The sequence below is a fragment of the Acomys russatus genome, chromosome 22, assembly GCF_903995435.1.
Source record: "Acomys russatus chromosome 22, mAcoRus1.1, whole genome shotgun sequence".
NCBI lineage: Eukaryota > Metazoa > Chordata > Mammalia > Rodentia > Muridae > Acomys > Acomys russatus.
In genome coordinates, this window is record NC_067158.1 from 51,062,562 (window position 1) to 51,083,458 (window position 20,897).

Below are 20,897 nucleotides of genomic sequence, written 5' to 3' on the forward strand. Positions count from 1 at the left end.
CCCGACAGTAGGTGTTGAAGTACTTATTTTGTATTTGAAGGGAGTAGTGATATATTGGATTTTTTTACCTACCACCTTCTTGTTGGTCTCACTTTTGTCTGTAATTAATGCTTATTTCATATACATTTATATGCATATATATGCATGAAATTTGTCTGTAAGCCTTTTTTAAAAGTAGGTGCACTGGAGATAAAATATGAATCCTTCCTTTATGACAGTTTCCTACAAGCCTTACATTCATTTTTTTTCTCTGTTAATGCTTAAAAACCTTCAGAAACTTTATTTCCACTGTTATGTTACACTGAAATGATACAGTCAGTCAGTCTGTCACTCATGAGCTGAAGGTATTTAACCCTTAACCCATAAGAAGAGGTGGGGTAGAAAGGGCAAGAAATGAGTTTGAGATGCACTGAAGTTGCCAAAGGCAGGTATGGGGAGGGACACAGTGGTCCTCTGGTGGGCAAGGATCTTCACCATCTCCCTGCATGCCCTAATGGCCTCCTGGGCTATGTGTCAGAAGAGTGCATAGTTCACTATCAGGGGGCTCCTGTTTAAACAACGCCTGAAAGGACCTACATCAAAGTAAGTCATGTTTTGAGATTTTGAAGGCTTAAGGCTAAATATGATCTGGTAGGACAACTCAATGAATTCACTGCAGAAATTAGTTTTGTTAGCATACAATTTAGCATAAAAGAAAAAGAAAACTGCCGGAAGCAGTTTGCAAACTAGCAATATCTATTCTGATAAAATGGGAACTAGAAAAAATACATCAATAACGAACATTATTGGTCCTCATTCCATTATTACTTTTAAACTACCTGCCTCATATATTTGACCCATAATGTATGTCAGTGTGTACATAGTATTTACAAGTATACAGAGTAATCACAAAATGACTATGCACAAGCAGTTATCACTCTTACTTAAAAAAAGATATTTTAATAAAACAATTTTAAAATCTTAACTTGGGGAAGGTATGGGCTATTAAAATTTGACCTTCTTCTACATCTGCAGCCCCAGTAGAGAAGTTGAAAACAATGTAGTTTTAAACACTTTAAAATTTGCCAAGCCAAAATAACTGCATGCTTTAAAAAGAGACACTTTAGTAATTTGTAGGATTCATTAGTGTGTAGTTTCCAATTAGAGATAAATATAGCTGCACGTGATGGCAATATGTTACATTTTAAGCCTAAGTCTCACTTCTGTTGAGTGATATGTCTTGGTGGAATTTCTGATAAGCTGTGATAAGTTGGTGAGAGCCTCACTCATCTTTGTACATGTTAATGAGATGTTAAATAGCAACCCCCATTTTCTAAAGCATCCCCTTCTACAATATGCAATTTTTGAGCACTTTAGAATTAAAAGTTTGTCTTATGCACAGTGTAAATCAGCAGCCCATTTGTATGCAAGTCAGCACTTTGCCATCACTGATCTTGCATGGAGTTCTCAGTGCCATTTTGATGAACCATCAGGTAATGTCTAGACATCAAGTAGTTATAGAATATGGCTGTTGCTTACTTTAGGGGAATAGAAATGAAAGTGAGTGCTCTCGGTCCTTTTAGGCAATATCTGCACAATTTCAGGCTTTAAAATAAAATAACATTTTTTCTTTTTTTTTTAATGACAGAGGACAGAAGTATGTATCATACTAAAATTTTTAAAAGAGAATGGGAAAAGATCTTCACTAACCCTATATCTGACAGAAGAGCTAATATCCAAAATATATAAAGATCTCAAGAAATTAAACACCAACACACCAAATAAAGCAATTAAAAATGAAGTACAGAGCTAAAGAAAATTTTCAACAGAGTACTATCAAGTAACTGAGAAGCACTTAAGGAAATGTTCAATGTCCTTAGTCATCAGGGAAATGCAACTAAAAACGACTCTGAGATTTCATCTTACACCAATCAAAATAGCTAAGATCAAACACTTAAATGACAGCACATGCTGCCAAGGATGTGCAGAAAGAGAAACACTCCTCCATTGCTGGTGGGAGGGCAAACTTTTGTACAACCTCAAACAACCATTTTGGAAATCAATCTGGTGGTTTCTCAGAAAACTGGCAATAGTTCTACCTCAAGACCCAGTTATACCATTCCTGAGTATATACCCAAAAGATGTTCCATCATACCACAAGAACATTTGTTCAACTATGTTCATAGCAGCTTTGCTAATAATAGCCAGAAACTGGAAACAATCTAGATGACCCTCAATCAAAGACTAGACAAAGAAAATGTGGTACATTTACATAATGGAATACTACTCAGCTATTACAAACAAAGACATCATGCAATTTGTAGGCAGATGCAAGGAACTGGGATATATCATTCTGAGTGAGGTAACCCAGACCTAGAAAGACATGCATGGTATATACTCATAAGTGGCTGTTGGTCATAAAGTATAGGAGAACCAGGTTATAACTCACAGATCCAAAGAACCTAAGTAACAAAGAGGACCCAAGGGAGGATGCTTGAATCTCACACGGAAGGGGAAATAAAAGAGACATCTGAAATAGATGGAGGGAGGGAACTGGGTGGGAGAGAGTGATGGAAGAGAACAGGAATAGAGATTAGGTGTAAGGAGGGGGCATTGAAAGAGAGAACAGATACCAGTAGGGAAGAACCCTGGACAGGGGAGGCTTCTGGGAGTCTACGGGGTGGCCATAGCTGAGACTCCTAGCAGTAATGGATATGGAGCCTGAAGTTGCCACCTCCTGTAACCAGGCAGAACTTCCACTGTGGGGAAGGAGACACCAGCCCTCTCATAAAACCTTTGATCCAAATTTTGTCCTGCCTACAAGAAGTGTAGGAATAAAGATGGAGCAGACACTGTGGGAATGGCTGACCAATGACTTGCCCAACGTGAGATCCAGCCTATGGGAGAGAACCAGACCCTGACACTATTAATTATACTCTGTTATTGCAGGTATGAACCTAATATAACTCTTCTGAGAGGCTTAATTCATCAGTAGATGGAAAACAGACCAAAGACCCACAGCTCAACAACAGGATGAGCTCAGGGAATATTGTAGAAGATTGGGAGCAACAACTGAGGGAGTCAGAAGGGTCAAAGACACCTCAAGAAGACCTACAGAGTAAACTAACCTGGGCCCATGGTGTCTCACAGAGACTGAACCACCAACCAGAACATGTATAGGCTAGACCTAGGCCCCCTGCACATATGTAGCAGATGTGCAGCTTGGTTATCATGTGGGTCCCCTTACAATTGGACTTTGTTTCCTACCTTTGAATCTCTTTCCCCTAGCTGTGCTGTGTTGTCTGGTCTTAGTGCAAGAGGGTATCCTGAGTCCTGCTGCAACTTGATGTGGCAGGTTGGGTTGGTACCCATGGTGGGCCTCCCCTTCTCTAAGCAGAAGAGAAAAGGAGGCTGTTGGGAGCAGGGATGAGAGTGGGACTGGAAAGAGAGTTGGGAGGGGGCCATGATCATGTTATAAAGTCATTAAATAAATTAATGGAAAAAAAGAGAAAAAAATAATTAAAGCACTTGATTCATAATTTCACCAGAATAACTTTAAATTTCATAGAGTAATGAACAAAGACAAGAGTCATAGTCTAGCGGACTTGTAAAACTATTTTAATTTTTACTCAAAATATGTGAGATATAACCATTAGCCCTTATGTTACATTTGAAAAATGGAAACAATTGTTCATGAAAAAGAGAGAAACAGAAGTGATCAGTTTTTAAGCTCAACTTTCAAAAGAAATTCCAGTAAGGTGCCTGACACTTTCCCAACAAGGCCAATGACATAATTTACATGTGTCTCTTTATTTCATAAAAATATAAATATCATTACTCATTAGAATAAGTTTACTAAAAATTAATCATTTCTTCCCAAACAACAAGCTATCTTGCTTTCAGTAGTGCCACCAATTCATAAAACTGCCCCGCAGTTTTACTCATGATATCAGTTATAATTTATTTGGGTTTAAAGAATAAATACCACTATGTTCTGGTAAATTCTGATATCTTCAAAAAAATATAGTGGTTAGCATATCTGGGTGAAGACAGATCTAGTAATTCATAGCATACGGCTTTCCTGTGAGGAAAGGAGAAAAACAAAAGCTTAAGTTCATAGACCAGACAGATCTTTAAATAGGGGAAAAAAAAAAAAGAAAAAAAAATACAGGAGAGGACAAAGAAATTAAGATTAGATCAGCCATACAACTCCCAGTTGCAAGAGTCACAACCCAACTTGACTTAAAAGAAAGTTACGAAAAGCGCCATCCTTGACATGAACAATTATTATAAGCTATGTAAGTTGTCATATCTGTACCCCATTATTATGTGGCAACAAAAATATAGTTTTGTCTTTTCCACAGGTAGAAAGAAAAGACCAAATGGAGTGTGAACTTCCTGCCTGCAAATGTGTTATGTAAGAAGCTGTCCCCTCCTGCAAAGCAGCCACATACTGTACATTTCCAGTTGATAACTGACAATACAGAAGTAAGCACTATAAGCTACACTTTAAAAATGAAACAAAACCAAAGCAGAATAAAGGATAAACAGAAAAAAAAAAAAAAACAACCTTTTGGTGATGAGGTTTTTCGTACCAAAATCAGTTTGGAGCCCTAAAGAGCTGCCTGATGCGCCAACAGTGCAACTGACACCCATGAGGGCCACACACACACTCCTCAGTGCAATGTACATTCCTCTGAGCAGACATTCCTCTGACAGGCAGCTCTGGTGTAGTGAATGTGTCCTGGGGATTGGCTACTGACCCCATAAAAGACAGCAGCCAGTGCCACCACTAACATAGGCTGGCTGGGTTTTATTGTTGGAAACACTCAAGACCCTAGGATTTTTTTCTTAACAAGCAGCTTCTCCGTAACAAGTTTTGTTTCTTGGGGAATTAAAATGAATGTTAGGACAACTGCACGGGTAGTAGAATATTTTTTTAACTTCTTGCCTTTCTTCCTCATGTTTGTTAAGCAGCCACTGCCATATCGTTCCCTCTTTGAACTCACTTTCCTTTCTTTTTCCTAAGAAGGATCCTATGTAAACCTAAAAATACACGGCAACTAAATATACAAGCCTTCTCAAAGTGCAAAATATGATACAATTTCATACATTTCATGTACACACGGCATTTTATACAGTACAGTACAGATTTCTGCTCATAAATTACCCCACTTACACATCTACCTTCAAAGAGCTGGCCACTTACAGTAACTCAAAGACTTATTAAAGTTAATACAACTGAACTTTACAGGTTTCCAGACCAAAATAAGGTTGATCTTGTACTTAACCACATATACACATATTTTAAAATGTTCTTTAAATGCTTAGGTATAGAGAAACCAATTGCTTAAATACAGACAAATTTATCTAGATTTATAAACTCAACAATAACAGTTTGATTTCTGTTTGCACATATGTACAATGTTAAAAAACAACTGTGCAATGCTTTATTTGATTTCTTTCTGTAACGTCTGTTCATCCTGTAATTCTTTAGGAAGGGTTCTTGACCTCTGAAGAACCACACTAAGTTCCTCAATGACTTTCGAGGGCAGCTTATGGTCAGGGTCTAAAGCAGCCTTGCTGTTCCGGTCATCCATCTTCTTCAGGGTCTTTGGACCTTTGTACCCCTTTGGTAGGCCATGTGGGACCTCTGCCTCTGTGTCCTCCCAACAGTTCAAACTGCGGTGTTTTCTGGTACGATTTCGAAGTTTATCATCTTTGTGCTCCAAGCAGTGGGCTATGATGGAGGCTCTGTCTTTTAAGCTGGAGTCTGAGAAGCCTTGGTCATGCTTTTCACCCAGTCGCAGTTTTTCAAGTTCTGCTCTTGCAGCCTTAAAGTAGAGGAAAACAGAGCATGCCACAGTAAAACAGTGTATGAGGCAACTGATATTTAGAAAACAACAGCAAGCAAACAGTTGATGCTCTCCATTCTATAGTTCTTTGTATTTCTATGAAATGGGCTCTAATTTTACTTTGCCTTAAACAGGCTGAATGACTGACTTTTTAAAGCACTCTTAAAATTTTTATTAGATAAAATTTTTAAAAATTTAAATATATTTTGATCATGTCCTTTCCCTCCCCTAAGATCATTCAGATCCTCTTGTCCTCCCTGCCCATCCAATTTTACATTCTTTTTCAAAAACCAGTATTATCAACAACATGCCTAAAACCTAGTAAAAGAAATACACCACCCAAAACCAAAACAATAAAGCACCAAACTATAATCAAATAAAAGCACACATACAAAACAGAACAGAACCCCTAACCAACTAACAAGACAACCAAAGAACAATAACAACAAGGGCCCTCCAAACTGCGGGGTGCATTATTTGTTGGCCAATTACTTCTGAACATGAGGTCCTCCCTGGAGTGGTTGGTTTAGCCAGTGTAGTTCCACTGAGGAAACAGATTTTCCCTCTCCCTGCAGGTGCAAATGGCAGTTCCATTGTCAACCTTTGCACATCTGGATTTGTGTTCTTGTTGCTGACTTATATCCCTGATTTCAGAGTCACACTCTATATCAGCATAATAAAGGACCTGAAAATCAGTATTATTGTAGAGAAATCTATTAAATGTGTTTTCCTGGTTTCTCCCAGCATGTTTAAGCATCAAGTTTTCCCCATATAAACTTCCTCTGATTTCTAAGTCAACTTGTTGACCAAGTAGGCCAACATTCAAGTACACACTGGCACAAGAAAAACATGTACAAGACAGGCTCATGACACTAGATTTAGCTTTTCAGAAGTACTTACATTTTCAAAAAACATTTCCGACAGCTTAGCCCACATTAAATTCCAAAGACTATATAATCTATAGCACCCTTTTCATGGGTTGTTTTTGTTTGCTTGTTGTTCTTTATTTTGTCATTGAGAAATCCAGTTAAGGTACTATGCCAAGGGCTATTCCCAAAGCAAGTTTTGAGAGTAAACAGCATGTTCTTTCCCAGGAAACTATACTTCATGCCAAGATTGACACTATGTATGTTTTTCCGTGCCACGAAATGGTAAAGAAAAAACACATTGATTTTTCTGAAAAATATCAACTCATTTGTATTGGTATTCAGAGATTATCTTATGATTCCTTTAAAACACCCTTGGTTTACAAGTCTGGGTTGTGATTGTGGCACTAGACCTGGGTATCTGTGACATGATCTGGGCACCTTTTGCTCCACGTACACTCAAAGGACTTTATACATATTACTGTGAAATTGATTTGAGACCAGGGCTTCTAGATAAATATGTAAAACTACTTGGCTACTTCAGAGACTGTAAGTGGTGTCATGCATATTTTATATGCTAATGAGTGGTCAAAGGTATTGCAACAAATAGCAGAGGGTTACTGACTCGGTTCTCTTCATGTATTACGTATTATAGAGTTTGGTAAAGTGATTGCTGATGTAGTTCTGAAGCTGATGAGGTAATTATTACACTCAGCCATGCTAAGTCATAGGAAAACAATGGAGGTGACAATAAGAACAGCAAAATCATAACCAACCTCAATATTCTTCCGGGCCTGAGTTGCATTTTTCTCATGTTGGATGGGAATCAGAGGTAAACCTCCAATCTTGGGATTTTTGGTTATTGAACGCTTTCTTTCCTTTCCGGCTGGTGGCCATATATCATTCTCATGCTGTGAAAACATAGTTCAGTGCCGTCGGTGTGTGATTTCATTATGTGCTATGCCACATTAGTCACTTGGCTCCCCCGCATATCCACACCAAATAATCTACTTTCTGTGAGAACGCCATTTGTAATTACTTCGACATTGACTCTGGCAGACACATGGCTCCAGGATGTGAAACACTTAAGTGAACTGAGCTTTGAGGTCTCAGTTCAATTTCGAAGTTTCAAACACATGCCTTCTGTACTACTTATCAAACCAAATGGTAGAAAATATGGGAGAAAAATGTTAAGTTTCTTTGTAAAACAAAAATAATGCACTTGTCTATATTTTCTAGGCTCTGTAATCAAAGTTACTAAACATTTATTTCCTGCCTGTATCAAAGGTGATTTCAAATGTGAAAATAATTTGATTGTATATACCCCAAGTTGGCCTAAGGCATGGCTATCTAAAAAATTAGCCTTATTTTATGACCTTTTGAAAAATGTTACCTTTTCTTTTAATTGAATTTCAAAGAAATGTTACCCTTTTACACAAACATTTATAGTGAAAATCATTCTGTAACAGAAAGAGTGGTACATTTATTTTCAAATTATTGACTCTGAGTTGTAGCCATGCCCAGCACAAACCTAATTTTACAATGGGAGATAAGTGCCCACAGGTATAAACTTAAGAGCTTGAATGTTTAATACTTGAGATATACATATAAAATGTTCTTTAAAGAATTTTTCTATTCCTCAGGGTATATTAAAATTTTAGAAGTAGGGAAGGCCAAATTGATTTTCAGACAGAAATCTATTAAATAAAAAAGAAAAGAAAACACTGAATACCAAACTAAAATGAATTTACAGCTGTTTGATGAAATAAAAACAAATGGTAACTATATGTAACGAGATCCTCACTCTTTTATTTTGCTCAAATTTTAACACAGATAAATCTTATGTGTACCTTGAATTTTAACATTATTATACATCAAACAACTCATTACTTCAAGAAATTTCTCTGTGCCATTATATTGTACTACTAATTTATGGAGAGAGGAACTCTTTTTCTTCACCAATACACATACATTTTATTTAATCCACACAAATTCTACAGTAAAACTCCAATTGTTGTCAGATTTAATATTAGTACCTAACAAATATCCCTTAAGACTATGGTAACATTTATCTCAATTCAGAAAAGACTGAGTGATAGACTGCATAACATTGAACCACTGAAGAGCTTTCAAACATCACATCAATACTTCAATGACATGAGTTAAAATACTTTTGATGTTATATAATTGGGACCCCTCAACAGGTAAAGCTGAAAGGGACCAGGCTAAGAGGGAACACAGGAATTTTGTAAATTGTGCTTGCAAATTCATACAGTAGGTATGCTGCTATCTACGGGAGCAGGAGGTTCCAGGTTTAAGTGAATGTTCTCATATAACATTTGTACACTATTGATAAATGCTGCCTAACAGGGACCATTAAGCTGGGGACTGTACTGTCATCATCATAATCGATGATGACACTGCCAATCTCCAATTCTGCCTCTCACTTTCTTACCTCCTCTTCTCTATGTTTACTGCTTAATTCTCCACAACCACTATGGATAGTCTTTTAACTTCTGACCCTGGAAGCAATTCACTGACGTCATTCTTGTTAGTTTTCCTTTTCTCTATCCTTTATACCACGGCTTACATTTCATGGTGAATTAGCAAATTCATTTCTTATAGTTATCTTCAAGAAATATAATTCCTTTCTTTCTCTTACATTTGTTTCTTCAAAGCCCTGGAGTTCATTATAATTTGCCTTTTTCTACGGTACCTGCCAGTTGATGGATTAAAAAACGCATAGGATTGTTGTGTAGATTCTTTCAATTTAAAGTTAACCTTCAGCCTACAGCAATTAGCAAATACTGACAGGTCAGCTGAGCTCCTCATTCTTTGCATGGTATTTTTCACTTTCTCCTCTACCTTGGCACTTTCAGCAGCTTTTCCTGCCTCATAAAGTGCTAGCTAAACTCACTAATAATTAAAATAATTATCATTAATCACTTCAATATATAGCTTTTCAATGTAAGATATACCAATTTCCCTACATCCATAGCTATGTAACAAAGTTTTACTTTACTTTGCAGTCAGCAATTGTTCTGTATACAAGTAACCTTTCTCCATGATATCTTTAACTGGCCAGTAGGCTAGGATATAACTGCCCTATAACCAATCATCTGAGGATGAAAATGTCCCACCCTCTCCGATGTATAATGATTTTGAGCAATGATGAACCACACTGCTTTCATGACTGGCCATGCCCTGTAGGACTATGTAGTGACTGGGTTATCTCTGTTATCACATATGAAAAAATATATACTATCACATCTCAAAGTCAAACCAATTGAACCCACCAATCCACATTGGCCTGATATCCCTAACTAATGACACGACTCACAACCTCATTATCTCTGTCTGTGTTTTCTCCTGTCATTCCTTCTCACTTCTGTTTTCTCCAAGTCTCCTTGATCCCTAACATACGGCACACCCTAGGATTTAACACCGTTTTCTGTTTCCCCCTATTTGTGTTTCTTTGAACAGCCCATTCACTTCTACAGCTTATCCAAATGCCCACTTGCCCCACCTATACATTTCAGCCTCAAACTTTTGCCTGAACTTTTAAAATATTTATTTATACAGATTACAACTCAATTGTTATCCCATCACTGTATCCTCTCGTTCCTCCCCCCTTTCGGCTTTCACCCTTTTCCCCTCCATTAGGTCTATGACCGAGGAGGACCTCCTCCCCCACTAAATGGTCATAGGTTATTAAGTCTCATCTAGGTAGCCTGCTTATTCTTCCTCTCAGTGCCATCAGGCCTCCCCACCAAGGGGAAGTGGTCAAATACGGGGCACCAGAGTTCACGTCAGAGTCATTCCCCGCTCTCCACACAACTGTGGAGAATGTCCTGTCCATTGGCTAGATCAGAGTAGGGGGTTGATGTTTACTGCTTGTATTGTCCTTGGTTGGTGCAGTAGTTTTAGTAGACCTTCCTGGGCCCAGATCCACCCATCATGATGTTCTTCTTAGAGGTTTCTAGTACCCTCTGGATCTTTCCATTTCCCCATTCTCCTATATTTCTCTTAACTAGAGTCCCAGTAGGATGTCCTCATATCTATCTCAATCTCCTGGTAAGTGAAGACTTTCACGGGACATGCCTTTCGGGCTAGTGTCCAATTATAAGTGAGTATATACCATGTGAGTCTTTTTGTTTCTGTGTTAACTCACTCAGTATGATCATTTCTAGTTCCATCCACTTGTCCACAAATTTTGAGATTTCCTTGTTTTTAATAGCTGAGTAGTATTCCATGGTGTAAAGGTACCACAGTTTCTTTATCCATTCTTCTACTGAGGGACACTTAGGCTGTTTCCATGTTCTGGCTATTATGAATAAGGCTGCTATGAACATGATTGAGCATATGTCCTTGTTGTATGGTGGAGCATCTTCTGGGTATATTCCAAGGAGTGGATTAGCTGGGTCTTGAGGAAGTGCTATTTCTAGTTTTCTGAGAAAGAGCCAGATAGATTTCCAAAGTGGTTGTACAAGTTTGCATTCCCACCAGCAATGAAGGAGAGTTCCTCTTTCTCCACATCCTCGCTAGCATGTGTTGTCACTTGAATTTTTGATCTTAGCCATTCTGATGGGTGCAAGGTGAAATAAAAAAGTCATTTTGATTTGCATTTCTCTGACGACTAAAGATGTTGAGCATATCTTTAAGTGTTTCTCAGCCATCTGATATTCCTCTGTTGAGAATTCTCTGTTTAGTTCTGAGCCCCATTTCTTAATTGGGTTATTTGTTTTGGTGGTGTTTAATTTCTTGAGTTCTTTATATATTTTGGATATTAGAACTTTGTCAGATGTAGGGTTCGTAAAGATCTCGTCTCAGTCTGTAGGTTGTTGATTTGTTCTGTTGACAATGTCTTCTGCCTTACAGAAGCTTCTCAGGCTCATAAGGTTCCATTTATTAATTGTTGACCTTAAGGCCTGGGCTGTTGGTGTTCTGTTCAGGAAGTTGCTCCTGTGCCAATGTGTCCTAGGCTCTTCCCCACTTTTTCTTCTAACCCATTTAGTGTCTCTGGTTTTATGTTGAGGTCTTTAATCCACTTGGCCTTGAGTTTTGTGCATGGCGACAAATATGGGTCTAATTGCATTTTTCTACATGTAGACATCCAGTTAGACCAGCACCATTTATTGAAGATGCTATCCTTTCTCCATTGAATAGATTTGGCTTCTTTGTCAAAAATCAAGTGACCATATGTGTGTGGATTCATTTTTGGGTCTTCAATTCGATTCTATTAACGTAGTAAAAATGGCCATCTTACCAAAAGCAATTTACAGATTCAGTGCAATCCCTATCAAAACACCTACAGAACTTTTTACAGACATTGAAAGATCAACTCTCAACTTTATACAAAAGAACAAAAAAATCCAGAGTAGCTAAAACAATCATATACAATAAAAGATCCTCCACAGGTATCTCCATACTTGATCTCAAGCTGTCCTATAGAGCAACAGTAATTAAAACAGCCTGAACTTTTAAAGTCTGATTTGCAGCTCAGCATGCTCCCTGTATACCTCACAGGTGTGTCAAGTTCCATTGGGTCTAAACGGAACTCTTGGCTTCCTTCCTTATCTCAGATAGCATTCTGTACAATCATCAGTTATCTACATCCTAAAACTTAGGGTTCTCAATTTTAAAGAAAAGGAAGAAGAGAGCACAAGAAACACCACTGAAAACCAGGTTATCAGCAAGAGGCACAGGTACTCTCGGGTTTACTTACACCTTCACATTTTATATGAAGTATTAACATTTCACTTACTTAAAACTATGATCCTATTATAAAATCATTATTCCAAATGTGGCAAAATTTCTGTAATCACTGAAAATGAAAACCATGAAGTATTCGGACTTCAAAATATAATAAGATTAAAATATACTAATTTTGTACTTCAAGGTTGAGCTATTCTGACTCACCGTGTTTTGTTTTTTTTTACTTTATCTCAAAAAGTATTCCTCAGCCCTGATGTTTTTCACATTGTTACCACTCAAGCTTGGACAGACACCTTCTCCCACAGAGCTGTTCTTCCTGCTTCCAGCTGTGACTCTCTAGTGCGGCTCAAATTGTTTTTCCATCTAAAAATACTGCAATTATATCCTTCCTTGTTTTAAGCTCTCATCAGGACTCTCTCACCTCCCTTTTATCCTATTTCCCCACTGTGGTAGCTTTAGGGTCCTGGAGAAATGAGTTGATTGTTGTGACAACAGTCTTGTGGCTAGCCACAGGACCACACCTTCCGATGCCTGGGGCGTCCAGCTCTTCCTTACACACAAACCTCAGTTCACCTATTATTTCCTTTTCAGAAATCCATTCCCTGGTAATGACTTTCAAGCTGTGTCCTACTGTATTTCAGGGACACACCTTCCACTCCCAATTCATTATATTTGCTTCATTTTACCACGCTTTCCACTTCACATCTATCTAACCCAACTACTTACTTATTTTAGTCACTGTTTTGTATTTTGGAAACACTAAGTGCATATTTTAGAAAGCACTAGGCTTCATGAGGCAGATACACGTGTGAGCCAACTAAGAAAGAGCCATTCTTACTGAATTTACATTATAGCAGGAAAAGCACAACAAAACAACTAATTGTACATATGTTCTCAATTAGTGCTACAATGGGGAAGTACTGTTCATTCCTTGACTGTCAACATCAGGTCTATTGACTCCAATTATGAAAACAAAAACATCAGCTTAATTGTGCTGTAAACAGATACTGTAACAGCTTTTGACTGTATGCTTCCCACTTTAAACAACATAACTTCACATTTAGTTTTGTTTTTTTAGCATGAATATTTGATTTTTTGAAAAAATAAAAAAAGACGCAAAAGTTCACAATTCATCTTTTTTCTCTCTACAAATGCATTACAAACCAGTACATAAGTGAAAATGTGGAATATTTATTAATCACTGGAAATTTTAATATATTAAATCACACATAAATTCTTTTCCAAAAACAATAAGAACTAGATTTGGAAGGGAGGAAACCTTTTCATTGCAAGAGACATGAAAGGGTCTGAACAGTAATATTGACAACTTATTCATTAGCCACAAATTCCAATGCTCTGTGAGAAGTCCTGCTACTGGGTCAACTAGAAAGCTTAAGAAAGGAACCAATTCCATTAATCGGCCTGTTTAACGCTTTATCAAAAGAATCCTTCTTCAAGTGGAGGACTGAGTGTGAAGCTAAGTGCAGTACGGGTCTTGGTGAATTCTTAGAGTCGTGCACTATTTTACTGAACAGTTTCGAGTAAACCAAGGTTCTGCTGTGCATTGTAAGGGATAGAAAACTTGATTCTTATGAAGTATTTACCATACAACAGGTATCAAAGAAATGTATTTTGCTCTCCTTGCTTCTGCAAGGAGAGGGGAAGAAAGATGAGTGGAGAAGGCAAAGTGTGTGTTTCTGTATGAAGGTCTTCATCGCAGAGCAGCGAGAGCTCCGCCAAGGCTATTATCAGACCCAGCACACTCCTCCCACGCTGAAGGGCTACTGGGCTGGCAGGAACATGAAAGCTGACCGATCACAATAGTCTCAAAGAGCAATGGAAAATTTGGATTTCTGTACATATAAAAACACATGTGAGTCAACGTGTGCCAATTGTGTACTTTCAGAACAAAGCTCCAGTGAAAATTACAAGCACACTAGAATTTCCTTTAAACAAAACTTACAGTAGATTAGATAGTCATAAGAGATAATCATACCTGGGCAATAAAGATACTGGCCATCCATTCCATCTGGGCTTGTAAACTGTCACAACACAGGTGCCTACAAAATGAGGTTTATATAATAAGTACTTCCACACAGTGGTTAGTGATTTAATAAGCAGAAGAGTTTAGACTCTTCCAAACTTGTGGTTTAATGAAATCAAACTCAGACTATGTCAGGAGAAGCAGGTTCAGTCTTTTGGGAAGCAAACATCACATTGGCATGCTACACAATGATCAGCAAAGTCAGTGTCAGTTGATGTTTTCAGACACATGGCCACAGAACATCTTTTCTCCCGACACTCTGAATGGAGCATATGTATGCATTCATGAAGTGGCAGGTTTTTGTTTTTTTTTTTTAAGGCTCAGACATGTTATCATCAGACAAATATCATTATGTTTCTGTTGGCACTCATTCAGAAATGCTTTACTAAAACCCTTAATAAAGCAGCTTTTGCTCTCAAGCTTTGCACAGTACATTAGGAAAGCTGGCCGGGCAAACAAATACATTGCACAGTAAGAGAAACCAAGAGGCATGTTATAGAAAAAACCAGAACAGCAGATGCAGGTACAGGGAGTCTGGAGGCAGTGAGAAGAAGTTGATGTCTAAAGAGGTAGATTTCGTACCCCCTGTTAGAATGAAGTAATTGACATGCCAATGAAATTATACTCTTCACATTCCTGAGCTTATAAACAATAAGTAAAAACACAATTTATTGGAAAAAAATAAAACCCAGGAAAATGGCATTTCTAAGAATGTGTTTTGGGATTCATTAGTCTTGCTAAGACATTGTCCTTTGTCATCAGCAGGCAAATATGAAACCATCTTATGTATGCAAACAAATAAATGTAAAGCGATTAATAACGGCTGTAGGTGAGGGTGTTCCCTAAGGTTACGGTCTGAACGAATGACAGCTGCTTCTGCTGGTTCATCAGGGAGTAGATACAGATCGGGAAGAAGGGAGCAGCATGTATCACAGAAGGAAGATGAGCAGCACAGTCATGCGTAACTCACAGGCAGACAAGAAGCAGCAAGCCAAGCTCTGATGCCTATTTTCTCTGTAAGCGCAAAAGAAACGCTAGAAGGAAATGAGGCTGATGAAGGCAACAACCCTGTAGGATTTTCGGTACAGGGATTCATAAGAAGGTTTTAAAGCAGGAAAGATATGTAGTCACTGGAGCAAAGTCAGTGGTGTTTGGGTAGAGAGCACAGTAGAAAACAAAAGCAGAGTCAGACATGTTAAGGGCCAGAGAGACTCCCCATAAACCAGGCAGATGAAGAAGCCCTGGGCCTAGGGTTGGGGTGACGAATGGATGAGGAGGTATCCAACCTAATGGAACTTGGGGGAGGAGGCAGGAGGTCAGTGAGGAGCAAGCTTTCAGTGACATCAGGGACAAAGGAAAAACTTATAGAGAAAAAAGTGTCAACTTAGGGTTTAATCTTAAAACAACAACAACTAAACAACAATAAAAAATACCCTTAAAATTGCCCATTTATTTCCTAAAAGCTGGGTACATAGCATCTACTGTCTATGGAAGAAGTAAGACGTAGTTTCTTGAAAGAGACAGTGGCAAGGATGTAAGATTATCACTAACTGATATTTCCTTTTCCTTGCCTGCATTATATAAAATCAAAAGGCTGCCAGTTCTTAACTCACCAGTGATGTTTTTCAGAATACGCCGTCAATCCCCAACTGCATCATACAGAGAAACACAAACACTATGTTAAACACATTCCTGCTGATGCCACATGTCACGATGTGAGGCTGCTAGAGAAGACCCCTTAGCAGAACTCACCCAATAACGGCGCCACACCCTGGAGCCACTGAGGCTGCATCACTCACGTTTTCACTTGGTGCACTAATAAACTCTGTGCTATCCTAAGTAGCCTGTCTCAGGTGTTTCTGTGACAGCAACACAAAGAGGACGAATCTAATGACAAATATCTATGAAATGGCTGAAATCAGGTGTATGTCCGTATGTGTCACACATGTGTATGTCTTCAGCTTAAAAATTAAATACAGAAGCAAAAGTAAGAAAAACTTTAAGTAATGGAATCTGAGAATCGCAGGCCACTCAAGGATTGTCTGGAACGTTCTAATGAAAGTACTTAGCTAATCAGAGTGCGTGTGATAACAAATTATGGTATAAATTGAATGCTGGATTCATTAAGTATTAAAAAGACATATAACATTTAAGGTCCATGTTGTTAGATCTTTCTGTGCTATAAAGTTAGCTCCAAATTTGAGTTAAAAAAAAACCCACAATTTTTAAATCCAGTATCAAAATATTCTAAGCAACACAAAGCTGAATGACGTGTTTGATTTCTTATGCTAATTTGGTGTGCTTGGACCCCAGACACTGCTGTGTCCTAACAAGGAATGGGAGTCCAAGGTACCAACATCCTGAAAGTTGCAGAAGTGTCCCAAAGATTTCCCAACTTACATAGGGTAGAGGGCAGTCACTAAGGAGCCTGACTTTTTCCTACATTGGCATACCATCCCTCTCGTGTAAGCACAAAGCCACCCAGTCCACCCTGGCACCCTAGGTATAGACAAAGGACAGCAAGATTTGAAGGTATCAACACTAATGCTGCTCAGCCCTAAGCTCTTCTACAGACGTAATTCCTGTTTTGTCCACAACCCCTTTTCTTTCAGACTTACCTGGTTGGGGGCTTCATTTTCTTTTTCACACCGAGATAAAACTTCATCAGACTGAGAGGAAACATTTTGTCCTGTCTGCTGCTCTGTAAAAGAAGAACACTTAGCCTGTGATTAAGTAGATTTTAAATTTTGTTAACATCATAAAATATTAATAAATGCATTTAGAAGTCTTTGTTTTGTCCCATGTGTATGACTGTACTACAAGTTTTGGCAAATAAAGACTGATCTGATTAAATCAAATAAATTAGCTATAGTAGAAAACATAACATATTATATTTGATACAAATATAGGGCCTAGCTGTCTGATTGGTTTAAGTCAGGTTTTATCACTGAACAAAGAGAATTTTATGCATTATGGATTTTTCAGAATTGGGGAAAACAGACAATGTGCATGCAAGGGAACATAATAAACTACTCTTAAGGAGTTACATGGACAAACATTATCAAGAATAACTTGTTAAAATATGTTATAAAAGGAATTCATGTGCTCTACAGCCCTCTGAGCATATGTATCTGTGTTAAGTATCCAAAAGATGCTAAAAGCTGCCTGCCGAAGAGAAGCAGGGAAGATCTTAAGAACCAAAGGTAGGGATGACTGAAGGGATCAGCAGAGTGTCATCCTGAAAGGATGTAACGGTTAAACAACAAAATGCCTACAAGCTAAGTCCAGTGGTTGGCAAAAATGAACTCACAGGAAATAGCTACTTCTGTAAATATAAAACACACAGCCTCATACAAATTCCAAAAAAGCTGGTCTGCTAGGACCCCAGGGGATGCATAAAACTCAGATATGTAGCTCACCCATGTGTTACATATTAAGTTGTTTCTGTGATGTCATTTCTTTATCACCAATCAAACTCGAAAAGCAGAAAGGAGGAGCTATGTTTATAAAGTTACAAGCTGATTTGCATGGAGCAAGCTGGAGGAATCAGGGGAAATACTTTTAGGAAAAGTAACAGGGAAGAAAGAACCCATGCTTGGCTGTCAAGTGGCCTCTAGCAGTGGCTGAGGCCTGCGATTTGCATGGAGAATTTAGATCTATGCAGTATCAACACTGTTTCCTTATCACTGGAGATACATTCACACAAATTTAATTAATTAATTGGGCCTTGTAGGCCAATAACAGCAATAGAAGCACAGATTATGAATAACATGTTTTACTCATCTAACTAAGATGAAGCTTTAATCCCCAACAAGGTATATCTGCATCTTTGTTTATTTCTTTATATTATCACTTACTATATTAACAGGAAGATAAGGTCTCTTTTGAATAGAATGTCTGATTTCAATTGATGTTTACATTAATTTTGCTCTTTTATGAAGTCAAGTACTATTTTTTTGAGAAAAGTCCCCATGTGGCCTCAAACTCTGAACTCACGATGTAGCAGAGCACTGATCCATCTGCCCCCATGTTTAAAGTGCTAGGATCATGAAAATGTATTGGATATCCCTAACTTTTGCTTAATTCAATGCCAGTACAGTTGGCACAAACTCATTTTTATGGTCTTGTGACCTTCGATGGCTGCTACTTTAAAAGATTTAATTATTTTATTGTCCTGAAATATTCTAGGATTTAATATAAATGAAAATTTAAATTAAGTATTTTTGGTGACAACTATTTCTCTCCAAGTTATTTAGCAAATGTTCATAGCTAATAATTTTTATTACATAGTTTTAAAAATTAAGTACGGATTAATAATTCTTTTACTGGACTTCATAGCGCCATTCCTCTACGTTAATTTTTAGGTTAAGTTGTATTATTTAATGTCTTTATGATGGGTTGCATATTTTAACAGTTGGAAAAATATTTCATTATTACTTTTTGTCCCCAAAAGTATTTGCTAGTATTATTATCTATTTTCCTTTGAGTAAAATATCAATTTCATATAGTTCTAAAAAAATAACTCTGAGAATTACAATACAGTTAGAAATTAACATCAATAAGGATAAATCAATGTTTATCAGTGAAGTACTGTAGTTTCCTTCAGATTAGCTTCTATTTCTTGTTAAGGGCATTTCCTCTTCTAAGTATAGCTGAGAAATGATTTTTGGTATCGATCTATGACTTGCTAACCTGTTGAAACTTACAGAACAAACATTAAACATTGGAATGTCTTCTGTGTGATCAGGCGGTATAGGCTGTATCCATGAAACCTGGAGCTGCCCACTAAGCCTGCATGCTGTACAGTGACTCCTGGTTACCTCTGCCGAAGACTAACTCACACTACACCCTCTTCAGAAGCCTAGGTGATTAATCCCTGGACAGGCCATGCCATGCTGCTACAAGGTAGAGTGAAAGGCAGAAACTCCAAAGGTGTGGGAACGAGGGCATTTGCATGTCTCAGAATGCCCATTCCAAGTATTCTTAGACTACTCCTTAATGCTGGCAGTCTTTGCTTATCCAGGACATTGATAAGGCCAAGGCTGCTTCCATTTTGAAGACTTTCTGACAAGGAGATAAAGAGTATAAAGTAATGAAATTCCCTACGTCACTCCTGGAATTCAAGCTTATTACTTTAGTGACACTAAAGTCATAACTAGAAAGGCAACTCCGCAGCTAGGAAGATAAATCTCTCATATGTTTCTATGTTCAAACTGAACATGAAAAACAAGAAACTGCCAAGGTCCCAATGGAAAGTTCCATAAAAGTAAATCTGAGGTGGCAAAATACTCCCCGCTCCTCTCTCTAGTATGTCTTATTCCTGGCGAATGCTTCCAAAAATTCAAGAAACTAAACTTTTAGGAAATCTACAATGTGTTGCTTGAGTTACTAATTTCAAAGTGAAGTTATTAACTAAGTCAATTAAATAAGTGAGCTTTAAAATTATTCCTGGGGCTAAAAGCAATTTGCTTATTAGTCCATGCAACTGTTAAGGATATTCCCCTCCTCAACACACACACACACACACACACACACACACACACACACATTTGCTTTTTTTCACACCATTAAGAATGTAATGGCAATATTCTTTGAAACCTCTCACCTTTTCTGTAAATCAGCTCTGAACATATTTTAATTAACATTTTCTGTGCTGGCAAAACCTGTAAAAACAAAATCTATCTTCCCCTGTGTATTACCCTAATTTGTTGTTAATGAACATTCATAAATTATTTCTAATTAACAGTTGCTTTAAATATATTTCTCAGTTTATAATTTTTACTTCCTTCTCAAGAAATAATTTTCTAAATGTATACAGGACACATATATTAGTGAAAACTGTCCCAGAGCCAAATCTTTACATTTAATAATTGGACTATAATTCTGTAACTGTGGTCACTATGATTTGAAATCCTGGGTATTTATAAGATATTGAAGATAACACTGCATGTATGTTTGTGTCCCATGTGAGTGCGCAGCACCCAAGTACACCAGATGAGGACATCTGGGACTGGAGAAAGAGATGGTTCTAAATGCAACGTTGGTGCTGGGAAGCAAATCTGGTCCTCTGAAGAGGTGCCAGTGTTTATAACTGTTAGGCTATCTCTCCAAACCTCATACAGCCACATTTACACATACTTGGAACCATCTGGATGAAAAAATCCGATCATCTAAAAATAACTTGTCAGCTAAAATACAAGGCTAGGGTAGTATTAATTTATTATCCTTAAGTAATCCTTTCAGATAGCTTTTGAAATCTGGAAATGGATTCTGTTTTTATTGCTTATTGGCTATGTAGTCTCTGGCCAGCTATGTAATTCATGTCTTTGTGGCTCAATTTCTTCATGTGTCATGAAGGAACAGTAACAGTCCCTATTCCAGGGAGCTTTTGGAAGGATGACGTGAAGCTAGCCAAGGCCACATATTCTGCTGCCATAT

The 20,897-nt window shown here is 37.7% G+C and overlaps 1 protein-coding gene across 1 annotated transcript in view; it reads right to left on the bottom strand.

Annotated features, from left to right (window-relative positions):
* Window positions 1-4,697: 4,697 nt before the first annotated feature.
* Arap2 (ArfGAP with RhoGAP domain, ankyrin repeat and PH domain 2) overlaps window positions 4,698-20,897 on the bottom strand; it is a 150,432-nt gene continuing 134,232 nt past the window's right edge. The window contains exons 28-32 of the mRNA XM_051164910.1: window positions 17,078-17,160; window positions 16,073-16,108; window positions 14,412-14,475; window positions 7,477-7,611; window positions 4,698-5,813 (exon numbers count right to left, since the gene is read on the bottom strand). Coding sequence (XP_051020867.1) covers window positions 5,430-5,813; window positions 7,477-7,611; window positions 14,412-14,475; window positions 16,073-16,108; window positions 17,078-17,160 — 702 coding nt within the window. The 3' untranslated portion in view covers window positions 4,698-5,429. The remainder of the gene's footprint in view (window positions 5,814-7,476; window positions 7,612-14,411; window positions 14,476-16,072; window positions 16,109-17,077; window positions 17,161-20,897) is intronic.